The sequence below is a fragment of the Amblyomma mixtum genome, chromosome 2 (genome assembly GCF_055824585.1).
Source record: "Amblyomma mixtum isolate Tamu chromosome 2, ASM5582458v1, whole genome shotgun sequence".
NCBI lineage: Eukaryota > Metazoa > Arthropoda > Arachnida > Ixodida > Ixodidae > Amblyomma > Amblyomma mixtum.
In genome coordinates this window covers 109,837,742-109,864,366 of record NC_143013.1, presented here as the reverse complement: position 1 = coordinate 109,864,366, position 26,625 = coordinate 109,837,742, and the positions used below count along the sequence as shown (strand labels likewise).

Below are 26,625 nucleotides of genomic sequence, written 5' to 3'. Positions count from 1 at the left end.
GTCGGGTGTTTCTGCCCGTGCCGCACCTCCAGTGTCGCACACTTCCGGGATGATGGCCCCGCCGTTTCAACGTCAGAATCTGACGATGCGGAACTCGCCTCTTCCTCGGATGAGATGCTGTTAGAGTCCGAATCCGAGCTCGGCTCGTATTTAGAATCTGAAAAGCCACCGCTCCAATGCGCAGAGGAAGGTCCCGCGCGGTCAGCCATATCCGAAAGTAACCGCGCGCAGCGGGGGTGTGCTTTCAGTGGCCCGCAAAACGGAGAGAAATGGGACGCTGTGTAATAAAGATGAGAGAGGGAGATGGAAAAAGGCTAAAACAAAGTTGAGGGGCTTTGCTTTTGCTGCTGCCAGCCGCAAGCGAGGGTGCGACGAGAGAGCGAAAGCAGCGATCTAGTCATGTGTCAGTCTCTTTGACTCTCGGAGTGGCAACGGCGCGCGCCCTTGAACTTGAAGCGCCGTAGCTCACACGCCGACAGAAGAAAAATAAAAACCTGCAAAACAGTGGCAGATGGCAGAACAACCCTTGGACCCATGACCACACACGCGCGTCATGATCCGGCGAACGCGGAGCGACCGCGCCACTCAGCAAAGAGGGAGGGGTGGGATGGCAGTCGCTCCGTACTCTTCAATACACATACCAAAACAGTAAGGGGCGAAAATACGAACTTGTAGAAAGATTCAACAGATGGCGCAGCTAGTCCAAGAGCGTCAGCTTTGCGCTCAAACGCAAAATTTTGAACGCACGATAGAGAACGTACCGGTACGTCAGTGGCACTGTGGGGGGGAAGCGCGAAAACGTACCGGTACGTCCGTGACAGTGAAAGGGTTAAACAACACGTGTTACCAATATACTGCGTTTTAAGAGGAAACTAATAACTGCAGCCGAGGACCATATTCACTGCACAGGAATAGAAGGCCTGTTCCGGCTCTGTAGCCTTGGCTCCATTTCCAAGAAAAGCTGTTGCGGAGTATAACCTGGTCATGCACGTCAAGAGAACTGACACATGAGGTGGCACTAACTATAAAGCATGCGGAGAGCCTTGCATCCTTTTTTCAACAACACTAAACGCCAAAACAAAAAAGCAAACTCCTCGTGTCTCATAGGAAGTAAGTGCTAGCAATGGCAGCTTGCCGCCTTGCTCCCTCATTGCGTGAGTCAACCTTCATAATTTATGCGTTGGCTCCTAAGATACTACGCTACACTACTAGACCTGTGCAGTAATTTCTATGCAATGAATTCCATGCCTCACTACCACGTGCTACCAAACTTTAGAGCCAAGGAATGCACACAGGGTTCCACACAGAGCAAAGCATGTGCTGATATTTTTTTTTTCATGTCCCTCTGAATTAGACCTCGTGAATTATTGGCATTACGCTACGCACGTCAGGCACTGTTTATCACATAGGACCTCAAAGGAACATCAAAGTATGTGCAAGGCATCGCATGTAAACCATAAAGTTGATTCTTCAGAGAAAGTCCAGCGTGTGTTTACTCCACAGAAAGAGAAGTTGAAGTCAGCGAATGTTTAGTCACACAGTACAGCCTGCTTACAGCTGCCTCACTTATAACGAACAGCTACTTAATATGAACAAAGACAACACGACCGTCACATTTTACACAGGGCTGTGATGACGAATTTGAGAGAGAACAAACGTCAGCAGACACAAAATTCGGTTACAGCGAATATTAAGGCACCAAGAACACACGTTCCGAGGCATGCTGCATGGTCTTCATCACAGTCCTGCATGAGCATCAATACTACTTTCGCTTATCGGGCAAAGAATATGACAAAGGTGCAGGTTAAAGGAAGATGAGAAAAAATGGTCTGCCACAGGTGAACAACATTACCTCTGCCTCCGCGTACTAAACTGTGGACTCGTCCGCTTCGAGAACTGATCGCACAGCAGAGGAGAAATGGCACTCTCGTGGATTGGCCTTCCCCTTCAGACACAAGACCCCGCAAACTTTTCCAAGGCGGGTCACAAAAAGAGAAATTTTATCGCGCCCAAACAAAACTGCTGGAAGAGATGTAATCTTATTCTGAGCAGGAGCCCATTAGTCAGTTATGCCAGTTATCGTCTGTGCTGCACGCACTGATCACAGATTGCTTAGAAGCCAGAGTAACCATTACAAACTGGAAGAGCTCAAGTGCCTACTGAAGTCTGTGCACCTCCATGGCTCCCGGCCAAGACCAGATTGGTGGCTGCATCCTCACAGACATTAGCGCTGCTGCGTACGAGCGTCTCAAAAAGACCCTTTATTTTGCATTGCATCCATTCTAGGCTTACTAAGTGACATAGTGCTTTATTGGGCCCAGTTGGCACTCGGCAAAAGCAGCGCCCTTACAACAACTAAACGCCATAGACATAGAAATTACCATATTAGCGGGTACAGATTTCATGTCTGGTTGATATTATAGACCCCATAATTAAAACTGGCCTACATTCATCACGTAACTCGGCTGCTGACCCGAAAGACGCGGGTTCGATCCCGGCCATGGCAGTCGAATTTCTATGGAGGCGAAATTCTAGAGGCCTGTGTACTATGCGATGTCAGTGCATGTTAAGGGGGGACGCTGGTCTTGAAAAGAAAATTTAGTTAATTTAGTCATAGTTATGAAATTTTCAGGGCACATGTATTTTTGTGCGCTGATTCTAGATATGTCATTTAATTTCATGTAAAACAATTCCTTGAGCACTTATGCACTTTTTATGCAAGTATTTTGCGAAGAGTTTTGAAGAAAATTTGCAGCAGGAAACTCACTGAAATGTATGCCATTGGGTTCTCTTGACACCAAGGAATACAATAAAGGTAAAATTATCATCCTGCCTCTCATAGAACTGGAGTAATAGGGTACTGAAGCTGCCACTCCAGAAACAGGAATACACAATTTCCTTCTCATTTCTGAAGCGACAACTTCAAAACTCTACAACTTAAGTTCTATGATAGGCAGGAAGACAATTTTACCCTTATTGTATTCCTTGGTGTCAAGAGAACCCAACGGCATACATTTCATCGAGTTTCCCGCAGCAAATTTTCTTCAAAACTCTTCGCAAAGTACTAGCATAAAAAGTGCATAAGTGCTCAAGGAATTGTTCTACATGAAATTAAATGACATATTTAGAATCAGCACACAAAAATACATATTCCCTGAAGATTTCGTAACTGTGACTTCATTAATAAAAATTTTTTTTTCAAGACCAGTGTCCCCCCTTAAAGAACCTCAAGTGGTCGAAATTTCCGGAGCCTTTCTCGACAGTGTCCCTCATAGCCCGAGTTGCTTTGGGACGTTAAACTCCCGCAAACCATAAACCTTTCATCACGCAGCACACTAGGCCTATATGCACAGTGCCGATTGCCCTGGTGATCGTAATGCACGAAAATGGGCTAAGCGGCGTCAAAAGTTCGCCAGGCCAATGACGACTTGCAGATAACGAGTAGACAATGCACCATAAAAGTGCGCCTTGTGGTTTTCATCTATATAATGACCAGTCTACTTACTGCGAACATCTGAATATAACGAATGAAAGGTGCGGGATGGTGAAGTTCGTTATAAGCAAGCTTCACTGTAAATGTCAGAAGTAACAGTTGCACGCAAAGAGAGGCAAGTGAATAGTCTCAATCACGGAGTGCTCGACCAGAAACTGCAAATGATAATGGTGATGTCTCGGACAAGCTACCGGTTACATTTTACAGGGACTTTGAGAATGAATGAAGTTTGCCTCTACCAATAAATTACAGTGTCCTAAAGACAAAGGGGCTACTTTTACTGCAAACAGGGATCTTATGGGCAACAAAAAGCCAAGAAATGAAAAGCACTTGCTGCCATCAGCAGCCATTTTTGCAAGCAAACTGCAGAAACATCGAGGCAGTTTTTTGCATGCAGACTCACTGGCCTCACAGTAATTAATCACAGAGTCCTTTTCAGTCTCGATGTCGTGAGTTTGAATCGAGTGGCAGGAGAAGAATTTTCCATTTTTAAATCAAATTTTCCCTGCAATAATAAACAAACACCAACGTAGCCAGAAGAAGCCGCAGAATCAATTTTTACTAAAAGAAATCACCATCAATTACTACGCCTGTTAACATGACGAGATTCAGCAACACCTGTATACGGAGCTCAATGTGCCGTTCACTCTGCCAAGTGGCGCCCTCTGCCTGCTAAGGCTGAAACGGCGTAAACACTAGCTCACACTGGGTGTCACAAATCCGTATGTGGCATGCAATGCCGCTCCCCTTTGTCCTCATTTCTCCTTTGTGTTACACCAATGTCGCCAACGCCACAGAACCTAGACTTGTGCCCTTAACAGCTGTCGCTGAAAAACAAAAATTAGGTAGCGTTGTCCTTCGTGTTACACCAATGTCTCCAACGCCACAGAACCTAGACTTGTGCCCTTAACAGCTATCGCTGAAAAACAAAAATTATTTAGCGTTGTCCTTTGTGTTACGCCAATGTCGCCAACGCCACAGAACCTAGACTTGTGCCCATAACAGCTATCGCTGTAAAACAAAAATTATATAGCGTTGGCCTCAATACCCCTTAAACAAGAGCATACGCTACGATGCGTAAAACGTATAGTTCAGTGAAAGAATCTAAAGCATTTCAAATCCCCTTCGGAATACCTATTAATGCCCAGTGATAACGCTTAGACAAAAAGCAAGGGAGAGAAGCATGCCCCTCACCGATGATCTGGTCCGGTGTGAGCGAGCGGTCAGGCACTCGGAACTCGGCAAACAGTTCCTTGGGGTCGACCGTCTGCAGGAAGCCCGAGAGGAAGTTGGCCAGCCGCACGGCCGACCGTGCCTCGTTCTCCAGCTGCCAGTCACGGCCATGCGCCACATCTCCCGGCAGCCTCAGCAGCTCGGGCCGCTCGCGCTTGATATCCTCGCAGCTGGACGCTGTCACCTGCACATGCAGTGGCAACGGGTCAGCAAACGAGCATGCAGGAAAAAGAGGAAGCAAATTAAAACGCCAGCCTCAGTTGACAACACAGTGCCCTTAAACGCGCACTGAAGAGGAATCTGAACTCGTCTTTTTACCGCTGGAACTCCATCTACACGCTCCGAGCGCTGTTAGAAACTTAAATTTATTGCCCTGTGCGGCCAATTTCTCTAATTTAAATCAGATCAACGTCCAACTCCCGCCTTTTTTTTTTTTTCATTCCCCGCAAACGGTGGGAGGAGTCAACCAACCTTTCAGCCAGTCCCGTGGCGCCTTGCCGCTCTGCCATCGGCGGAGTGATACGTAGTGATAATCAAAGAGTCCACGCGCATTTTTATTTCCGTGGGCCTAATTTGCAGCTATGTACTCTCTGACTGGATCTATTTATTCACGGAAACCTAAAAGAAACAAAATAAAGCGAAAGCAAAGTCGCCACGTAACTGCCTCAAAGGCACTCCATGCGTTGGTCGACTCCTCCCACCATATGCGGGGAATTCAAAAAAAAAAGGCGGGAGCCGGACGTTCATCCGATTTAATTAGGGAAATCAGCCGCACAGGGCAATAAATCGAAGTTTCTAAGAATGCTCGGAACGTGCAGGTCAAGTTCCCGCGGCAAAAGACGAGTTCAGATTCCTGTTCAGTGCACCTTTAAAGAAGTATAGACACCACATTTTTTGTAGCTTCTCTTATCCTTTGGAAGGGTCAGCATACATTAGTACGGTACATGGCTAGTATACATAAATCACCACATGGAATTTGCATATACTCTCTAAATAATTTGTGACTGAATTTCTTTTCTCGTGTTGTTTCAGTTGCAGTTTCAACAGCTGAACAATGGCTATGATGTTGAAGTGAACTTCACAAGTTACTCAAGGCACAAAATAACTGCAATATAACCCCTGCATCATCAATTTAATTTGCTCCATCTCTTGTCAGGCTGCCCCATGACCCCAAACGGCAATAAATGAACAAACGGTGATTATTTTCCCACTTTTTTTTTGCGTCTCACATGACTTGAAGACCACCTTGATGTCACAGCCACCATCACCTTTTGAAGCCAAAGCCAAAACTTGAGAGAAGAAATTCAATTATAAGTTATTTAAGTTATTTACTGTGCATGGGCAAATTTCACATGGCAATTTATGTTTAGTAATGTCACATGCATCACTAAAAAGAACAAACACACAAGCAAAATTTAGTGTCTATATCTAAATCAACATAGCTACAGTTGAACCTGGATACATAAAATTCGAACGGCACCGTGAAATAGTTCCAACGTATCGATAACTCAACATGTGAAAAATGGCAACAGATAACCTTATCTGTAACCCTGAATCCAGAATACACTGCACCCATGCTAGTCTCGCGTTTCTTGCAGCCACTTGCCAGCATACTGGCAGCATACCGTTCGCTACGTACTGCTAAGCCTTGCCTGCTTTGCATTGAAGCTGCAATGGACAGTGCTTTGGAATTGGCCACTGTTCATCATTAAAGCACTACACAGAACACTATAAACAGAATGATCTCTCATTAACGGCAAGGTACAGTTGGTTTCCCAAGCATTTCCCAAGCATTTTCCCAAGTAGCCCGAGCATTTTCTACACAGGATGTTATATATATGCTTGCATAATGCACTAGTCACTGTCATGTCAAATTAGTGACAGAGTGTAAAAATGAGACAATAATTCAAAAATACAGAACATCATTGCATGAAGAATTTAACAAGGAACATGATGCAACAAACTGCATGAAAATCTGCGAAACCACTGTCACGCCATACTTTCTGCAAGCAGAACAGTCAGGTCCGAACACTTTTAAGAAAACTGGCCTTCTCAAGGAGATTTCAGCCAGTTTATTCCTACCTATGGTCACAAAAACATTTCTCATAGTCATTTCTGGGATCTTTGCGGGGAAAATTTTTTTCGGATGTGATTAAACAGACGTTACAGATACCAAACCTGACGTTTCCTAAAATTCGATTTTTTTCGCGATTTTCGCAATTTGATCCCCGCGCCCTCCCTTAAAAGCCAAGCTTTACCTCCACAGATAGACTTCACCCCCATAGTCTGCACATCCCTTTAGCAGCTACCCTATGCAACGCAGTGCCCCTTGGCTGACCTTGGCGTAGACCAAACCCACCGATTTCATGTAGGTGAAGATGAGGCGGGGGTCCTTGTTGGCCCCCGAGCTGATGTTGAGGATGGCCATGTGGTTGGCCTGCAGGCCGATGAAGCGGATGCGGTCTTCCTCCGGAATGCGCAGCAGGTTCTGGGTCAGCACCATCATGTCTGCACGCGAACACAAGCGGAGGTGGGGGGGGGGGGGGGGGGGAAATACAGCTTAAGCATTTAAGCATGCATCGGCCAGCAACTTCGATCCCTGTTGGCTTTGAAGGCCAACAGCAATGCACAGCACTCCCTAGCTTGTGAAAGCCTGACTGAGCCAAAGCTTCAGCTATTTCGAAAAAGTATTTGAAAAATCTCACAGGTGCTTAAATTAGGGCTTTTGGTTCTGTTTCTTTTTCTCTTAAAACACATCCGTTGCACATCTGGGAGAGTGCTTGGAATAAAATTGTGCAAGAGCACATGTTAACATGGAAGCTAAAGTGTTATTATATACTTGCACACTGGGCACACTTCTACAATGAATGCATAAACTATATTGGCTGTCGAAATATAAATTTTTCCTAGTACAGTGAAAGCTCGTTAATTCGAACCTCGATAATTCGAATTTCGGATAATTCGAACTACACTGCTTGGTCCGGCCAAGCTCCATAGAGATCTGTGTATAAAAAAGCGCGTTAATTCGAAAGCCAGTCAGTTCCGCTACGGATAATTCGAACTACGCGCCGCCGCGCCTGTGCGACATGGCGCACAGCACGTCGCCAAAAAAAAAAATAAAAAACATCTACGCATAGTTACAGGCTGCGCAAGTCCTAAACGGGGACAGAAGATGGAACCAGATAAAACCGTGGATGAGTGGTTAAAGCCCTATATGGCGCCATGACCGGCGCGGCGGCCGGCGGCACAGGAGGGTAGGGGTTGGCGGCGGCGGTGGCGGCTGCCTATACTCTTTTCCACGCGACCTCCGGAACTCGCCACTAAATACTCGTTAACTCGTTAATTCGAGCCCTGTTAATTCGGAAATACGGATAAGTACTGTCGGCGCGGTCCTAGCCAACGCCCGTGAAAGGCTATGACTTCGGACAGGCGCTACAAATTACGTGCGAAAAACTTTTTTTTTCTTTGTATCGTCCATCTTTCCACCCCTCAGTCGCCAACGGAAGCACACGGTCCGCTGCGATCATGACGCCTGCTTTTAGCATCGTTCACTGCAAAAGGCGTTTGCTGCTGCTATCGCGCGTTCCAATCATTGGGTGGCAGTATAGACAGTGTCCGCCCCAGTCGCCCATGGCACAATAAGGCGAACCTACTGAAAACGAGGCTGGCACAACCGGACAAGCGTTGGCACTCTGCCAAGTTCGCTTCCCCCCTTGCTAGAGCTAACGCCAAAAGTAAACACACCGTGATGTTATCGCGCAGAAGTAAACACACCGTGATGTTATCGCTGCGCAGCATCTTGGCACGCCGCCAAGAAATGCGTTGTGGACCTTGACGGCGCGAAACGGAGGGACGCATTTTTTTTTTAATTCTTTGGCAAAAATCGGGAGGTGGGTGGGTGGGTTCTTTATGCGAGTGGGCTCGTCCCACGAGTAAATACGGAACATATACCTTAATACAAATGGTTCTTGCCGGTTTTTTCGCCGCCATTCGATAATTCGAACATCGGATAATTCGAACTTTTTTCCCGGTCCCGTGAAGTTCGAATTAACGAGCTTTTACTGTATTAATTCCTAGTAGTAATTTTTCCTCTGTGTAACCAACACACACCCAGGTTCTCATAAATCTTTCGACGAAAAAAAAGCATGTTCATTATACAAGTAAATACAACATCTTGCTCTGCGCCACAACAATAAAAGAAGATCTTTATTCACTCTGCAGGCAATCGCACATATGTATAGCCGCCCTGATTTTTACTAATATAGGCGAGCGTGGACCGGACTGCTGGTCAGCGCCTTATAACGGCGATAAGCGTGCAACAAGGCGAGAGTTCGCGCACGCGCACGAAGGCAGAGCGTCGTCTGCTATGCTGTTCCGAGCACGAGGACACACGCCCTGCCACAATATCAGTTCGCAAGATCCCGCCAAGTTGTAGAGCGCATGCGCGCATGTTTGATATGTGAGGCTGCATGAGACGTGGTTTCGTTCTCTTTCTTTTTTTTTTGCCTATTACTGGAGGCCAGCCTGGCGATGCAAAGTTATGACAAGAAAAAATAAAATCAAAGAAATATAGCAGCACATTGAAACCATTGCCTGGATCGCGATAAAAGGGGTCCAACCGATGCCTTTTTATAGCGTCCAGACACTGCAAGGCTGATTAAAGAGCTGGTTGGAACCCCGTTTATCACGATCCAGGCAATGGTTTCAATGTGCTGCTATTTTTTCTTTGCTTTTATTTTTTCTTATCATAACTTTGCATCGCCAGGCTGGCCTCCCATAATAGGCAAAAAAAAAAGAGAGAGAGAACGAAATCACGTCTAATGCAGCCTCACATATTAATCATGCGCATGCGCTCTACGATTTGGCGGGATCTTGCGAACTGATATTGTGGCAGGGCGTGTGTCCTCGTGCTCGGAACAGCGTAACAGACGACGCTCTGCCTTCGTGCGCGTGCGCGAACTCTCACCTTGTTGCACGCTTATCGCCGTTATAAGGCGCTGACCAGCAGTTCGGTCGACGCTCTCGCTATATTATTAAAAATCAGGGCGGCTGTACATCCGGACACGTATATGTATATGTACATGTACACTCCCCGTCAAAAGTATACAGCCCAAGGGGTTTGATTGTGAGGCCTGCAGCCTGGCTCGTTATGCATCCTCAGCAACCGTGATCTCTCCGAAAGAGGAAAGGCATTGCGTCCTCAATCCTACCAAGGTTAGGACTGCTTGATGCGCCAGGGAGCCATGCTGAACAGCTTCGAAGCAAACTCCTTGGGCTGTATACTTTTGACGGGGGGTGTACATGTACATATACATGTACATATACATGTATATGTACATGTATATGTACACGTACATATACATATGCATGTTTATATACATGTACATATGCATGTAAATTTGCATGTACCATCAGCAACGAATGAAACGCGAACAAGAAAACTGAGGTGGTAACACAAAAACAGCAACATATTGGCTCCTGGATTGGAAATACTACAAGCAAAGTTGAATAATACTCCAAAAGAAGAGTCTTCGCGCCTTAGAAATTAAAATAGTAGGAGCTAGCATTGTGCTTCCCCTGGCTAAGCTGCATATGTTGCCGTTCGTGGCTCGCTTGTGTTGTTCGCATTTCATTTCTTGCTGATAGTACACATACATGTACATGTATATGTACATGTATATGTACATGTATATGTACATGTATATGTACATCCGGACATGCACAAAGTAAACCTGAGTTGGCACCACTCACAGCCAATCTTCTCGCAGTGGAATCCCGTGCGGTAGTCATGCTCAGTGGCACGCTCGATGAGCTCGCCATGGTACGGGTTGCGCACAATACGGGGCCGCCGGAAGCCTGGTCGGCACCTACACTGGTAGCCGCCACGCCGGAAGCCATAGCCATGCACGGGCTCACACTGCACCGATGGAAAGGGGGAGAACAGGCCATTCAACGAGACACCCTTCACTGTTCTTCGCAAAATCTGAGGTGGCATGTGACAAAAGGGACCTCACAAGCAACACTGAACCAGATGGAATCATTACATGTGACCATTTTCAATGTGTCCGCCCACACCTCCAACTTTTCTCAGGCCTTCGCATCAGCTGTTTCATGCTTGTTCAGGATAACACTTCAAAACTTTATTTCTTCCAAGTAACAGCTGCATCAGCGATACTTTGCAGGCTTTGCAGCACTGCAAGAACAGCATAACGCAGGTTGTAGGCTCTCCGCACGTAAACACAGGTCAACGTGATTCAGATATGTGGCCTATTTAAGGGGGGAGCCTGGTCTTGAAAAATAAAATTTTATTAATCTAGTCATAGCTATGAAATTTTCAGGGGACATGTATTTTTGTGCGCTGATTCTAGATGTGTCATTTAATTTCATGTAAAACAATTCCTTAAGCACTTATGCACTTTTCATGCAAGTATTTTGCGAAGAGTTTTGAAGAAAATTTGCTGCGGAAAACTCGCTGAAATGTATGCCATTGGGTTCTCTTGATGCCAAGCAATGCACTAAGGGTAAATAGCCAGGAACTTGAGTTATAGGGTACTGAAGCTGCCACTTCAGAAACAGGAATAAGCACTTTTCTTCTCATTTCTGAGGCGACAACTTCAAAACCCTACAACTTAAGTTCTATGATAGGCAGGAAGACAATTTTACCCTTATTGCATTCCTTGGTGTCAAGAGAACCAAATAGAATACAATTCAGCAAGTTTCCCGCAAGAATTTTTTTTCAAAGCTCTTCACAAAATACATGCATAAATATTACATAAGTGCACAGGGAATTGCTTTACATGAAATTAAATGACATATATAGAATCGGCACACAGAAATACATATTCCCAGAAGATTTAACTGTGACTTCATTAATAAATTTTTTTTTTCCAAGATAAGGCTCCATAGTAACACTCATGAACGGAACATGTCATCTGTGGTATTGTGATCTAGACAGGAATGAACCTTCGCGCATTTTGCCCCAAATCGGCAAGAAGCTTGGCATTTATTGCTATGCTCGAGGGCTCAAGAAAACCATTCTTAAACTACATCGATCGATGGCTGCATCATATAGTACATGCAAGAACAGCATCCATGTAAGAGTTTCAAAATAACGGAAAGTGACATCAATGATAAAGCTTCACCAGTTCACAGCTAAAAGCAATGCTCAAGCCAGAAACTCTCAAGAGGTGTAACCATGTCTTATGGCTCTGTTACTGGATTCCTAAGAATGATCTCCAATGTTACAGACACACTTCCAGGTTTTCTGTACATTTGAAAACTCATTTTATGGGGAAAAACAAAGGTTTCCAAGTGGCAAAAGCCATTTGTGCGGTGCAGCCTTTTCTGTGAATGCCTTAGTTTAAAAAAAACTTGTTGCTGGCAGTGTTCATTACCACTTGTAAAAAGGCAGGAAAGTGCAACACAGAGAACTGTGCGTAAGAAGGACACAGACAATAGATACACTAACGAGAGCTGTCACTGCCTATCTTACTTGCAGTCATTTTTGTAGCACTTTTAGGAATACTGTGTCCCCCACTCGTTATCAGAGCAACCCTGTGCACGCACAGCGCACCACAAAACTCACAGACCTCAGTGGTGTCGTTCTTGCAGCGGGACGTCCCGGCAAAGTAGTTGGGCCGGGGGTTGCCGTCCCCAATGGGGCACTGGTTGATGTCCAGCCGCTCAAAGTCCAGCTCCAGCACGGCCACCGCAACATACCTGTGTGGAGACATCACCGCATTATTGCAACCGCGTACTCTCCATCAATTTAGCCTTGGGGAATCCCAACGGCTTTCATGAGGTGCTGAGGAACCCCGCCCGTCTAGCCTTGCAAGCCTACTGGCCTGACATGCATACAAGTAAGAGCTGGCAATGCATAAAACCTCAAAAAATGGCCAAATTAAATTAATAACGACTGGCTGCATATAGAAACAGTCTGCTATGAGCAATCACAGCATGTCCAGTCATGAAAAGACTGCGTAAACGAAACGTAGGGGCTCAGGCATCCATGAATTTTGATCATTTATATGCTTGGTTCGTCAATAATAGTTTTAGAATCCCCGCACCAGAACAGTACAGAGCAGTTTTGAGTGGAATGCAACGACTTTTAGGCAGCAGCTACTTTTATGATTCTTACCATACATTCTAATTAGGGGTGTGCGAATATTCGAAATTTTCGAATATAATTCGAATATCATATTTTTAGTATTCGTATTCGATTCGAAATCCAGGTATTCGTGTTGTTTCGAATACTCGACACGACGCGAATATTCGTATCTAGCCGAATACTTTATTGCGAGCACCAGCGTTCATTTCGGTCCGCAAGTCCTATCGACAGAGACATAACAACATGGCGGCACCCAGAGCAATGCGTAACCATTCCTCCATGTGCGTAACGTTGGGCCATGCCGTAGCTGACTGCGCTGGTGAACTTCTTTGTGGCTATACCTGCGAAGCTGATATAGTCAGAGCTGTGCACGAAATACCTCGCAATACGTGTCAGTTCAGTGCCAAGTGAGAGGGCATTTTCTGTGGCTGGAGGAGTCGTTTCAGCTAGAAGGGAACTACTTCTGCCTGACCATGTGGAGCAGCCGGTTTTTCCTTCACGACAACCTTTTATGTTCACCCCAGAACGCGCTTTTGTGCTTATGGCAAGCTAGCCTTGATCAATGCTCTGTACTAGCCATCTTCTCTGATATTTCCACTATTTCCACTCTTCTATGAACAATGTTGGAGACTTTCATACTTTTTGTGCAGCCACACACACCTTTTGTGCTCATTTCATCACTGATAGTTGAACTGTGATGTTCTTGGGTGCTGAAATAAATGTTTTGTAATGGTTAAATGCGTCTGTCCTTGATTATTCGATATTCGATTCGATATTCGGAACCAAGTATTCGTATTCGATTCGTATTCGAAAAATTTGATATTCGCACACCCCTAATTCTAATAGAACTTGTAGGCACGCAGTGAGAATTTGTGAAGAAACAGAAAGGAAGATTGTGACCAATGAAAAGTCCTACATTGCATGCGTGCTGTCAGTAACCCTGGGGATTAGTGGACTAATTTTTGAGTGGTACCATATCCTTGTCTACTGCCAGCAAATGAAATAAGAGTCAAATAATGCCGTGCTTAGTTAGAGCTTTGAATCAAACATGACTTTTAAGGAAGCCTGAAATAATTTTACAAGCACCCGAGGATAAGGGAGAAACCTGAGCTTAGAATCACGTGCATGTCAAAGAGACTACATAGCATACATTCCCCAGAGGTATCACAGTTCACACACTTCCCCAGCATGTTACTCCATGAAGAACCATGATGCGTCCATTTTCCTTGAATCATCAACACGAAAAAAAAAAATTCCTCTTGCAGTAGCACTCTGAGAGTGCGAGTTATAATGAGACAGCCTTCTAATTTATCCAAAAACGTATCCTTTCCGAGCTCTTTCTTTGATATCTAACATAAGTGCACAGGTGGTCCAAATATTCTGGTTTAGGCCAGTTAGCTAGTGGGAAGTGTTTTTCAAGCAAGTAGCTATACATTAACCGAATGAGCTGCTTGTTCCTGATGTGTTGTTCATTCCTTTCTTTGTCCTGCTATGACATTGTCACAATTACTTGAAAAACATGCTCCACAGGCAGCTTCTCTTCAACAGCTTTCACGGCAACTGGCCCCCCCCCCCTTCTGGTAAATCTGCAAAATGGGTGCTCACTTGGGGATCTCAATGTGACGCCACTGGGTGTGACGTGGGTAGATGTCCGGAATAGGGGACGTGGCTCCATACACCCACTTGTTGGACCGCTCGCAGTCAAAGTACGGCCGAGACCACTTGACGGGGCCCGGAATGTCCGACGGGGCTGCAGGGGAACAGCAACGGAGCAACTTCACAGACTCCCCACTCATTCACACGGTGCTGCCCCAACATCATCATCATCAGCAGCCTGAATAAGCCCACTGCAGGGCAAAGGCCTCTCCCATGTCTCTCCACTTAACCCTGTCCTTCGCCAGTTGCGGCCACTGTATTTCTGCATATTTCCTAATTTCATCCGCCCACCTAACTTTCTGCCACCCCCTGCTACGCTTGCCTTCTCTTGGAATCCACTCCGTTAGCCTTAAGGCCCAGCGGTTATCTTGCCTTCGCATTACATGCCCTGCCCAAGCCCACTTCTTCCTCTTGATTTCAACTAGGATGTCATTAACCTGCGTTTGTTCCCTCACCCACTCAGCCCGCTTTTGATCTCTTAACGTTGCACCTATCATTTTCCTTTCCATAGCTCGCTGCGTTGTCCCTAACTTAAGCTGAACCCTTTCCGTAAGCCTCCACGTTTCTGCCCCGTAGGTGAGTACCGGTAGGATACAGCTGTTGTATTATACTTTTCTCTTGAGGGATATTGGTAAACTGCCATTCATGTTCTGGGAGAACCTGCCATATGCGCTCCACCCCATTCTTATTCTTCTAGTTACTTCCCTCACTTCGAGCAAAAGGCAGGGTTATATCCATCACTGCATGTATTGCACGTATTTAACCTGTTAGCTACGTTCTTGAGTTATTCGCCACTCCTGCTTGGGCCAAACCGGACTGCAGTATTTTTAAATAAACAAATTAATTAATAAAAGAGGTAGGGTTAGCATTTTAGACAAACCTTAGTAGCCTGTCAGGCAGTATGCTCACAGGGAAGGTTTTCACTGCCAATGTACGTTTAACCCGTAGCACAGGCTCAGCACACGGGCTGTAACACTGCAAACTTCCCTTTGTGTAATGGCTCCAGCTTTACAAAAGAAGCAAATCAAATATCACAGAAAAGCTCTTGTTGAAACAAGAACACGAAACAACACCGGCAACAGAACAAGTTCAAAAGTGCCTCGGGGTTGCGTTTCAGTTGACACTGCCCCTGCGTCAGCATCTGTAACCCTTCCCGGGTGTTGAGAAGGAAAGACCTCCTCGCTCTCAGGTAACCCTGTCAAGAGTGTTCCAACAATGCTCTCCTTCCCGTCCATGGCTTTGTTTTGGTAGCGTAAAATGGGTTGAATTGCACACCTAAAAGCTTTTAGAAAGGTGTGCAAATCAACCCACCTGCTCACAAGGTGCCTGAATCACAGAGCCATGAGGTGGTGTTTGGCCTGACTGGAGGGCCGGGAGCAAGCCTCACACATAAACTGGCTATATGTGTCAGCAACTACCAGACACTAACCAAGTGATGCCCTGTACCCTTCCTGTTTAGACATTTTTATTCACATTTCCTTGTTTCTCTTTTGGTGCCTCTTGATGGCTGGCGATAGCCAGCAGTTCTTTGTGACACAGGCCTTATTGCAAGCTGCTAATCATTGGATGCAGAGGCAGCAACAGTCGGCATTCACAGACCCTCTGTGTGCTCAAGTTAAACACTGCTTTTAAGGGGGGACATTGGTCTTAGAGCATTTTTTTTTTATTTACTGACAAAATGCAATGAAACTGCACAGACTTATTCAGTTTTTTCTGCTGATTTCAAATATGCAATTTGTTTATTTCTAGGCCAATTAGTTCCTGAGATATTAATATATATCGTGCCATTGTCTGCTCAAACAATAGAAAAAAAATGGGCCACCAGAAATTTAATTTTAATACTATGTGGGTAGATACTACAATGTGTAAGGAATGCAACACTGGAAGCAGTTTTCAGTTTTTTGTCCGTGTGGACAAATGGGCTTAATAGTTAGTTTCATGTGTGTCATCTGTTTTCTGTCACTGTATGTCTGGTTAACTCACTTGAAAACTAACTATTAAGCCCATTTGACTGCACGGACAAAAAACTGAAAACTGCTTCCAGCGTTGCATTCCTCACACATTGTAGTATCTACCCACATATTAAAATTAAATTTCTGGTGGCCCATTTTTTTTTCTATTGTTTGAGCAGACAATGGCAGGATATATATTAATATCTTAGGAACTAATTGGCCTAGAAATAAACAAATTGCATATTTGAAATCAGCAGAAAAAACTGAATAAGTATGTGCCGTTTCATTGCATTTGGTCCGTAAATAAAAATATGCTTTAAGACCCAAGGACACCGGTCTTAGACCTATTTTCCTTATTTTTAGTCCAATCCTAATGAAACTAACTATACCACCTTTTTTATACTGATTTCAACAATGAAATTACCTTTCTCATAAATTAGTCGGTTCCCAAGATAGTGAATTTTAATTAGTGATTCATTAGTACCTCAGTGCAAAAAAAAACTGCTCAATAAAAAATCATTTTTAATCCATGGCTACATAGCATGGTGAGTAAAGAGTGCAATAATCAAAAACATTTTTCCGTTTTACCCTCATTAGTAATTTTACAGCACTTGGAATATTGTTCACGGTGCGAATGTAATGCATCAATAAACTTTGAAAAATTATAAATTTCTGAAGTGCGACTGAACAAATCTGCTTCGATTATTGCACACACTGTGCCTTCAGCTTCCCTTAGCAAACAATATGACATCTCTATCTGTCCTAGATGTTGAGATATCGACATACCAAGATAGCCAAATGTCCAAAATTTTGATGCCATTAAATTGTCTGCTGCTGCATAAATTCGGCCCACACGATGATCTGAATTTAATATTACGGTCAAAATGCCGATTTCTTGAAGGAAAAAATTGGTACAATTGGAAAATAATCGCTGTAGATTCCACAGATGTCATTTTTTGAGAATCGATTTTTTGGTCATTTTTTGGTCTCAAAGACTCTCGTCGCGTCCCCCTTAACAAGGCTTAACAAGATGCCCACAGAAGTAACAAAATGCTGCCTTACCCGGGGGTCCGTGCCACACGAACGTCTCATTGGTGCCGTTGTAGTGGGTGATCTGGATGGTGTAGGTGGTCTTGGAGTCCTGCCGCTTGGTGAGGTCCGGCAGCCACTGGTTGTACCACTCGTTGATGCGGTACTGGTCGCTCGAGTAGTTGCGGCTGGGCGTGTCGCCAGGAATGGCACCCAAGTCCACCGCATCAATCGTGTTGAGGGTCGACGTGCCTTCCAGGTGGTACGGGTCGTTAAAGTCATCCGCCCTGCAGTGAGAGTACCACAGAAGTGGAAGGAACGTGGCATAGTGGATTCAGGTGCCGCGAGGAAAAATGTGAACACGAAAACATGAAGTCACCGCAACTGGCTCAGGCTGGTAATACAGTCGCCGACTGATTTTTCGGACTCAGCAGGACCCGAAAAAAACAAATAATCGAAAAGTAAGAAAAATCTGTGAACTTAAAAAAATAAACTTTTCTGCGAAAAACCGGCTTTCTAAATCGCGAAAATCGGCGCTCCCCATGTTCCGCCTACAAGCGATAATATTAGACTCTATCTGAGTCATAGCCGTGCTTTCTTCATGTCCGCACCCTATCACATCATGATACCAGACAGTGCGACACGGCCACAGTCATGCCTCGAATGAATGCACTCGCTGCGCGAAGCAAGAACAGTCAGTTTGCATGGGGCAATGACGCTCGCGAAGACCATGGTAGTCGACGGGAAGACGCGAGCGGAAGCGAGCGCCTCCAAATGCAGTTCCCTACGCCCTCTTCCCGTGTTTGCTGCCCCGCACCGCGGGGTGCGTCGTCCAAGTCGCGGCAGATGCTGCAGCCGTCCCACTGTCCCGTTTTCAATGCGATCACACGCTCTTTGTACGCCATACCGATGGCAATAAATAGCCAAGCCTATCCAAGCCAGTCCGATTGCACCCGCCGAGCCGAAAAACCAAGATGACACCTCTCACAGTGGTGGGGAATGGGTTGGTTGTGACAGCGATGCCCGCTCGCGTCTATATTAGACCGAAATAACAAACTTTCGGTTGAAAAACGATCACCACAATATTATTGGCGTCTATTTTAGTCCAAAAATTCAGACTTTTAGACTCCACAATGTCCGAAATAGCGGTCGTGAAAATGTACACGTTCCTATGAGGTGCGAAACAGTTCCTCAGTGAAGTCCGAAGTACCATGCTAGTCTGAATTATTGGAGTCCGAAAAATCGGTCGGCTACTGTAGTTCGATCCGAAATGGCAGACAACAAGGAATTTTCACAATTTTCAACAGTGGTTTCTTCCTGTAAAGCCTGGATCATCCGGTAAACTGCTTTAATATAACCCCATGAGGTGCATTCACTTATTTCACGATCTAGTACTTAGAGACGTGAACCACAGGCTGGGCTCATGTTTCGCTATCCTACAAGAATATAAAGTATAGAATCTGTTGACAGAACTGGACAAACTGCAGGTGCAAAGGACATACAGGCAATGGCAGCTGAAACATTATGAAACAATAATCAACGAGCAGTAAAAAACAGTATCGCCACAAATTTTGATAGACAACAATGACAGATATATTTGCACAAACATATTGTGACCACCAGTATAACACAAGGGGATGCTTTCGACACCTCTAACAATTTAAATGATCAGTGCATAATGCAACCACAGACAAAGATTCAAAATGAGAATGTTAGGATGGTCAATGCAAGCAAAGAATTTGAACACTTTGGGAGCAGTGGCCGAAATGCACGGCATCTCTCCCTGAAGTTGTGATGCCTAATGTGTGATGCCACCCCTACAACAATACCCATAAGGGCACTGTTGGTACCTGAATAAATAAATGAATGAGACAATGCACAGCTCCCAATCTGCTTGTCACGCTTTTTGCCATGTATATGTGACAAATGATATGAACACACATTAGAAGGCACCAGCTACTTTCATTACGCACTCTGGTATTAAAAACCTGGTATTCACAACAACTAGCAGCTACTGCTGTGAAAAAATTTCTTGCATTATCTACGGATCACGGTTCTAAATATGGCACAAGGTACATTTGCAATACAGTAATTACAAGCTCACACAAAAATGTCGCGCATTATATCCACAATAATCTGGCATTGCCCATAAACTGTAAAAAAATTTCAAGTGATGGAATTTTAGGGGCATTTCATGCAACCTAATCAGAACAGATCTGCTCTAGCCCTAGAAAATAGACAGGACAAAGTAACAAACCGCAGCCATTTCTTGAAATGTCTGTTCCTCCTTGCTCTGTTCGAATCACGGCTAATGTTCATAAACGTTTATATTCACTGTAAATGTGAATGGGCTCCCATTTAGTCAGTGTGGCTAATGGCTGGGGATAAAAGTACACTGTATTACATGTTAAAGCTGACCTGTAAGCCCTGGGTGCGAACAGCGGCATGGTCTTGTTGAAGAAGCCCTTGTACGAGGGCGTGAAGGACATGTTGGGGGCGTAGTAGATGGCGCTGCTGTTGATGAAGCGGTTGGCCGCCACATCTGAGATCACCGACATGAAGTAGTACATGAAGCCAGGCTCATCGTTGTCCGCCGCTCTCTGCAGAATGAAACTGCACCAGTGGGAAAACATTTTATTCGAGAACACAGCAGCAAAAGGAAACAAAACATTGTTAGAGTGCAGTCATGAAATTAAGGTGTAACGATAAAGCAGAAGGCTTGCTGAGTCAATGATTCACCTATGAAACTTAACGCCACCATAATGGACGAAAACATTATCCTGTGCACTTGTTCTAAGCCTTCATTCTTCATGCTGGTGCCAAGTTTCAAAGGTGAAAGAATGTTCACAACTTTACACTTTAATTCCCTTTTTAATCACACTTGCTTCGCAGGAGCCAAACTTGAAAACCTTCTTTGCGATGACTGAGCGCACCTTTTCTCCCGGTTGATTAGGCTGTAACTTCGCCACCGTGAGAATCTTGTTTCTTTGTTCCCAGCCACAACCACTGTACAATATGTGTCAGAAGTGAATGGAACATGGTTCTGTGAGCTAACTCAAATGCACAACCATGGATAGTTATTACATGATGATGACCTGATTTTCAATGCTGCAAGGGAAGAGTGGTCAGGGGGCACTAAGGCTAAAGGCTAATAGGCTAAAAGAACAGCCGTTGGCAACAACAGTCCATGGCAAGCAGGGTGCTGAATTACTCCCCTAGCCAACCCACAGCTTCAAATAAAATCGACATTTTAATGTTTAGCCTATGAAAAAAGCCACAGGCATAAAAATTCTTGCACATATACTTAGTCTCATGATTGCATTTTTTTTTTTGTTTAGGTAATGAGAACCTTTAACAAATTATTTCCTTGCTGCAGGGGGACAGTTTGTGGCAGTCATGAATGGGGATGGAGCTTCTCTGCAGACTGAAGCCGTACGGTTTGGTTAGCTGGTCAGCAACATACTTCTAAAAAGGGTCGTTCCTGTTAAAAGCAGCGAAAGACTGAATTCAAACATGCCAGCGTGACAGCCCACCGTGCTGTTTTGAGGACACCAGGCTTGTAGGAAGTCCGGGCTCATGCAGTGCTACAATACAAGCCTTACCTAGTGCTTATGGTGCTCGGCTGCTGACCAGAAAGACGCGGGTTCAATCCGAGCCGTGGCAGTCGAAATTCGATAAAGGCGAAACTCTAAAGGCCCGTGTTCTGTGCGATGTCAGTGCACGTTAAAGAACCCCAGGTGGTCGAAATTTCCGGAGCCCTCCACTACGGCGTCTCTCATAGCCTGAGTCACATTGGAACGTTAAAGGGACACTGAGGAGAAATTGAAGTTGGCTTGTATCGACAGAATACCAGCTCCTGATTACAAAAACGCCACTCATACTGACAACAAAGCTCTTGTAACGTAGAAAAGAGCAAGAACCAAAATACAGGTATCGCCGCCACAGGCCAAACTCGCAAGTACAAGTGTCATGACGTCATATAACAAAACAGTGTTGCTAGAACCAATGGTTCTAGCAACGCTAGGACACGAGAAGCACAAATCACTGAGGCGCAGCCAATGCATGCGCAAATCTCCTTGACGTCGCCAGATGGCGCCACGTGCCGGGCAGCTACGCGCTCGCCTGAAGCATCGGAACCAATCAGCGCCTGCTCGCCGGCGTTAGGCGGGCTCCCGGTATTCCGCTAGCGGTATCAAGGTACACGGTATGCTAAAGGTGTCTATTTGCGAGAACTTCGTTGACGACTTCGAGAACGAGATCCATCGTAACGCTCGCAAAACGCCGGTGCAAACGTAAGCGAAGCGACTGTAGCGACGGCCGCAATAGCCGATAGATGCCTTCAACGTGCGGCCGGCGGTAGCTTTCTTTTCGGCTGCTGCTAGGCCGCACTGCTGGCCGGCAGAAATCACGGAGTCTGCATCACGTCATGCCACGTCATGTTTCACGTCACTTAGTCCTCTGTCGTCATAGCCGAATCCCAAGTTTGAATCACAGCGGCGGGAAAAACCTTTTCAACTTCGAATCCAAATTTCTTAGAAATAAATGCATTTTTCGCTGCCGGCCAAGTGGCAACAAAGCCATGACATGCCGAACTATCGGATTTTGCTATAAAAAAATATATTAATAGTGCTCTCCTCAGTGTCCCTTTAAACCCCATAAACAAAACCAAAACAAACATTAAATAGGGCCTTGTCATAATTAATGATTCTACATTTGTCTTTAGCTTCCCCTCACTTCTTTCCTCCAAGCAAAAAAGAAAGCAAGGATAGTTCTTTCGCAAATTCTATTTTACATCATTCCTAAGCAAAACATAATCAGGTACAAACCATAAGTATAGATATCATACATCATAAAACAAAGCTAAGGCTCGAGGTAAGCACACATCTCCCCATTCAACATGCATAAACACTATGTAAACAGGCAACATGCACACTGTCGCCCTCCATTTCTCTACAAGAAACCAATGAAAGTAGCCAAGCAAAACAAAATTTACATTAGGGAAACAAAAGCACATGTGAAAGCTTACACCAAGACCATGCTCTCATGGTCATCATCAGCTTAACAACATCCACTGAAGCCGCCGCGGTGGCTCAGTGGCTATGGTGCTCGGCTGCTGACCCGAAAGATGCGGGTTCGATCCCGGCCGCGGCGGTCGAACTCAGATGTAGGCGAAATTCTAGACGTCCGTGCACTGTGCGATGTCAGTGCACGTAAAAGAACCCCAGGTGGTCATAATTTGCGGAGCCCTCCACTACGGCGTCTCTCATAGCCTCAGTCGCTTTGGGACGTTAAACCCCATAAACCAAACCAAACATCCACTGAAGGACAAAAACCTCTCCAATTAACCCACTCCAGTACCAGCTGTAGCCACCTTGTCCCCTCGAACTTCCTAATGCTATCCGCCCAACTGACTCTATGACACCCAATGCTACGCATGCCTTCTCTTGGAACATGCTCTATTACACCTTAGGGGCCACTGGTTATCTGCTCTTTACATATTAAATGGCCATGCCCATTTCCTCTTCTTGGTCTCATCTAGGAAATCAAAAACTATACTCCGTAACAACTTTTTCTGGCTATGGAGTGGAAGGTACAGAGCTGAAGCATGCCCTCTCTTCCAGCACAGCGAAATACAGTCCCTTATTTCAAATATTATTTTTCTCTTAAAACACAGTATGCTGTCATTATTCATTATTTCAGGCTTATTTCTAACACAACTGCCAACTTCAAATGTAACAAGGTCACGGAAAAAGAAGTTTCTTTAATTACAACAAGTAGTTTCGGTGCGTCCCAGTTAAAAGAAGTTCCACGGATGGCGCCAGCCGTTTCAGCAATGGAGTGAAAAACCGCAAAATGGACAGCTTTATGAAGCAGCCATCTTGTGACCGAACTATTTATTGGCAGAGTGACACAGTTAGAGAGGCACCACCCTGTACTACCTTTCCTTTCATCGCAAAATATACCTAAACTGCTTTGGCGGGCTAGTCAGTTCGGAAGCATACAGCCCAAAAGGAGACACAGTGAAGAACACTGCTGTACATTGTATTGATTTCTTTGTCTTTCACTGTGTGTCTCCTGTTAAGCCGTAAGAATCACGATATTTTGACTCGCATTTGCTACCTGGTCGACCCTGCTTCCTGTCTTTTAATGTTACCCCATTATTTTCAACTCTCTCAGATGGAAACAAATGGGCCTTTGTGAACTACCACACAGTTTTCCACGATACCAGGATGTCTACAAGTGTGCGTACTCCTGCAACAAATGAAACAAACTTCACTGGCAATGGAAATTTGCTACAACTGTGGAGGAGTGCGCAAGTCAAAGTATCCTGTGAAGTGACTATGTTACCTGCCACTTACGCATTTGGCTCATAGCACCCTTACTCTGGCATGGCTCTGACTACTTGAAAGAAACATCTGTGATGTGATGTCCCTTCTACTTGAAGAGCATTTCCAGAAGATAGAAAGAAAGTGTTCTTGGTTTGCACATTAATCTAGGCAACACGAAGAACTGCCTTTTTCACATGGCCACTCCTTGTGAAAGCCCCCTCTTACCCTCTCCCGCACTTCTCTGGTTGAAAACAAACTTCCAGCTTATACCACACAAACACACACGTGTTTGTCTTCAAATAGTTTTCTCGGTAGCAGATGAATTTTCACGCATTCACCAGATGGCGCCACATCTTGTGAAAAGGCGGATTAACACAAAATCACCCACAAAGCACCTATTCAAACAAAACCCTGTGCGAAAAGTGTATCTCTGCTTTTACAGTGGACTGGTATAGCATGCAACAAAATACCACTTCCGGAAAGGGAGCCAGAACAATGAAATACAGTTTAAAAACTCTTTCATCGGATAAGTGATCAGTAGCAGTGAATTCAATGCAGCGCAGCTAATCATCAAAACACTCTTGCAATGCATGAAGCATGCACAATAAACCTACTCAAATTTTGACCAAGGAGGATGCTGGGGCAGACCAGTATCTAAAATTCAAAGCATTCATTTGAACAACATGTGCCAACTGAAACTTATTTCAGACATGGATCTAAGTCACAAGCTGGTGACCACTACTGCGATATGAAACCAAAACAAAAAGAAGGAGCGCATCCACAACAACCTGCTTCAATAACAAGAGGGCTCAGTCTCAACATGAAGTGCCAAGACCTCACGCCGTTTGCATTACAGCATGTTTGCTCAGCTTGCCATATTAGTAATTACTGAAAGTATGCCGCATATTCAACTTGGCAGGGCCAAAGTTTAGGCAGGACAGAAACACTACTAAAGTTTTGGCTCTGACACGCCATGAGCAGAATGCCGACGGTGAAGAATCGGTAAAACATCAATCACTGAGGAGCTATGCATGCACAGCGCGACAGTATTGTGCATACAACAGCAGCCACAATGTGTGTAAGGTCCTGATTGCTACAACTGATGCGCTCACAATTACAACACTGGTACGAGCTTTGCGTCATTCGTCCCAACGCGCAACGACCCGCCGCACGCAAGTTACGACAGCAAGCTAAACTCTAACACGGCAAGCAAAACAAAACCAAGCGCATCACGCTGTAACGCAACACATCTTAGCAAGGCAAAGGAACCTTTGCTACACACACTGTAGCAAGATATGCATGATCGCTTTCGGGGACGCCGCGGCGACGAAAGTGGAACGGATTTGAAGCACGGCTGCGCCGTTGCGCTGTTGTCGCTTGCGCCGACAGGGCAGGTTTTTCAAAATCTGCGCTACCCGCCTCCGAAGCGCTAACGCTGCTCTGTGGGGCTTCGCACGCAACGACAGCGGCGTTTGAAGCAGTTTTGAAGGCACGTGCTCCGCCCAGCACGGGTTTCGTCGATCGCGAGATCACACGGTGATCAAAACTGCAAAAATCCAGATGACAAGCTGCTATCCGCTCAATGCTTACAGCGCTCGCGTCATATTCTACAGCAATCAGGCTATGCCGTTTTTTTTCCCAAAGAAAGTTACACCGATCGAACCGGAGTTACTTCCAAGGTGTCGGCGTACAGCAATCGCAAGCGCGCGCGCGAATGCTGCCGCGGAATGCGATGAGTCGATGTGCCGCTTTTCCGTTGAGCGTGTCTGCAAAACAGGGCGTCGCCAGCGGTGACGCGCCGCGTAGCTTCGAAACGCGTCGCTCACCTGAAGAAAAATGCCCGCGAAATGGCCATGTTGTGGATGTGCAACAGATTGGTCCGGTTCGGAAAGACCGGATCGATGTTGAGCCTCTGGATGTTGGGCACATGAGTGACGGTTTCGTTGGGCAGGAAGAGCTCGTTGACGTCCACCACCCTGCAGTTCGTGCCCGTAACTTTGTCGATGCGCGTCCGGATGTCGTCGAAGTTGTCCCGCACGTGCCAGTTGAACTGCGCGAGTACACAGACGCACAGACAGGCCAACACAGAATTCACGATCGCGGCACGGACGAGAGCCATGGCTGAGTATCCCTCGCGCTTTGCCTTCCCGGGCGATCACGAAGCGCTCGAGTACGTAGCCATGGGTCTGGGCGCGGACATGTTGGCTGAGCGCTTGGGGAGAGGAGTGGTTAGCAAGTTCCATGCTCCTCTCCTTCTCTTTCCGTTACGCGCGTGCCTTTCTGCCCTCGCCCTCTTTGTAGATGTAGAGGGCGCGGCTGCGGCCAGGTGAGTAACAGGTGAGGTCAGGTGGGCAGCTCCCGATATAAACAGGTACGCGCGTAACCTCCAAGGTGGTTGTAACCTCCGTCGTCGTCGCTTCGGCGGATGCGGTTGTTATGACGCGCGTCTGTTCTTTTATCCTATCACATGTTTAAACTCTACTCCCTCTGCACGTGGCAGCGATTACGGCTCAGCTCGAGCCAGTGGGCAGGCCCGTACACTTCCCTTTTCATCCGTCCTTCAGACGCAATAACAACTCCGTTTGCCGCTTAAATTATTCGGAGGCCGCGGTATGTCCTTGTACCCCACGAGTACGGTGCGTGTGCCGCATTTTGGCTGTGTTCACAGCCAGTAAGCCGACGGCACGATTTTAACGCTAATGTTTATCTGATTTGACACGGCCGACACAAAAGGTCTCTTCGATTTGGCAGCACCAGCTGCACCAGTTCAAGGGGTGCAGCACCGTCGTCCTCGTTTTTCCGGTGCCGCGCGCGCCCCCTGCACTT

The 26,625-nt window shown here is 45.7% G+C and overlaps 1 protein-coding gene across 1 annotated transcript in view; it reads right to left on the bottom strand.

Annotated features, from left to right (window-relative positions):
• Positions 1 to 26,035, bottom strand: part of LOC149360546 (uncharacterized) — a 38,384-nt gene extending 12,349 nt beyond the window's left edge. The window contains exons 1-8 of the mRNA XM_089572385.1: positions 25,626 to 26,035; positions 19,889 to 20,083; positions 17,504 to 17,757; positions 14,439 to 14,583; positions 12,316 to 12,445; positions 10,478 to 10,643; positions 7,086 to 7,234; positions 4,688 to 4,910 (exon numbers count right to left, since the gene is read on the bottom strand). Coding sequence (XP_089428511.1) covers positions 4,688 to 4,910; positions 7,086 to 7,234; positions 10,478 to 10,643; positions 12,316 to 12,445; positions 14,439 to 14,583; positions 17,504 to 17,757; positions 19,889 to 20,083; positions 25,626 to 25,918 — 1,555 coding nt within the window. The 5' untranslated portion in view covers positions 25,919 to 26,035. The remainder of the gene's footprint in view (positions 1 to 4,687; positions 4,911 to 7,085; positions 7,235 to 10,477; positions 10,644 to 12,315; positions 12,446 to 14,438; positions 14,584 to 17,503; positions 17,758 to 19,888; positions 20,084 to 25,625) is intronic.
• Between the last annotated feature and the right edge of the window lie 590 nt (positions 26,036 to 26,625).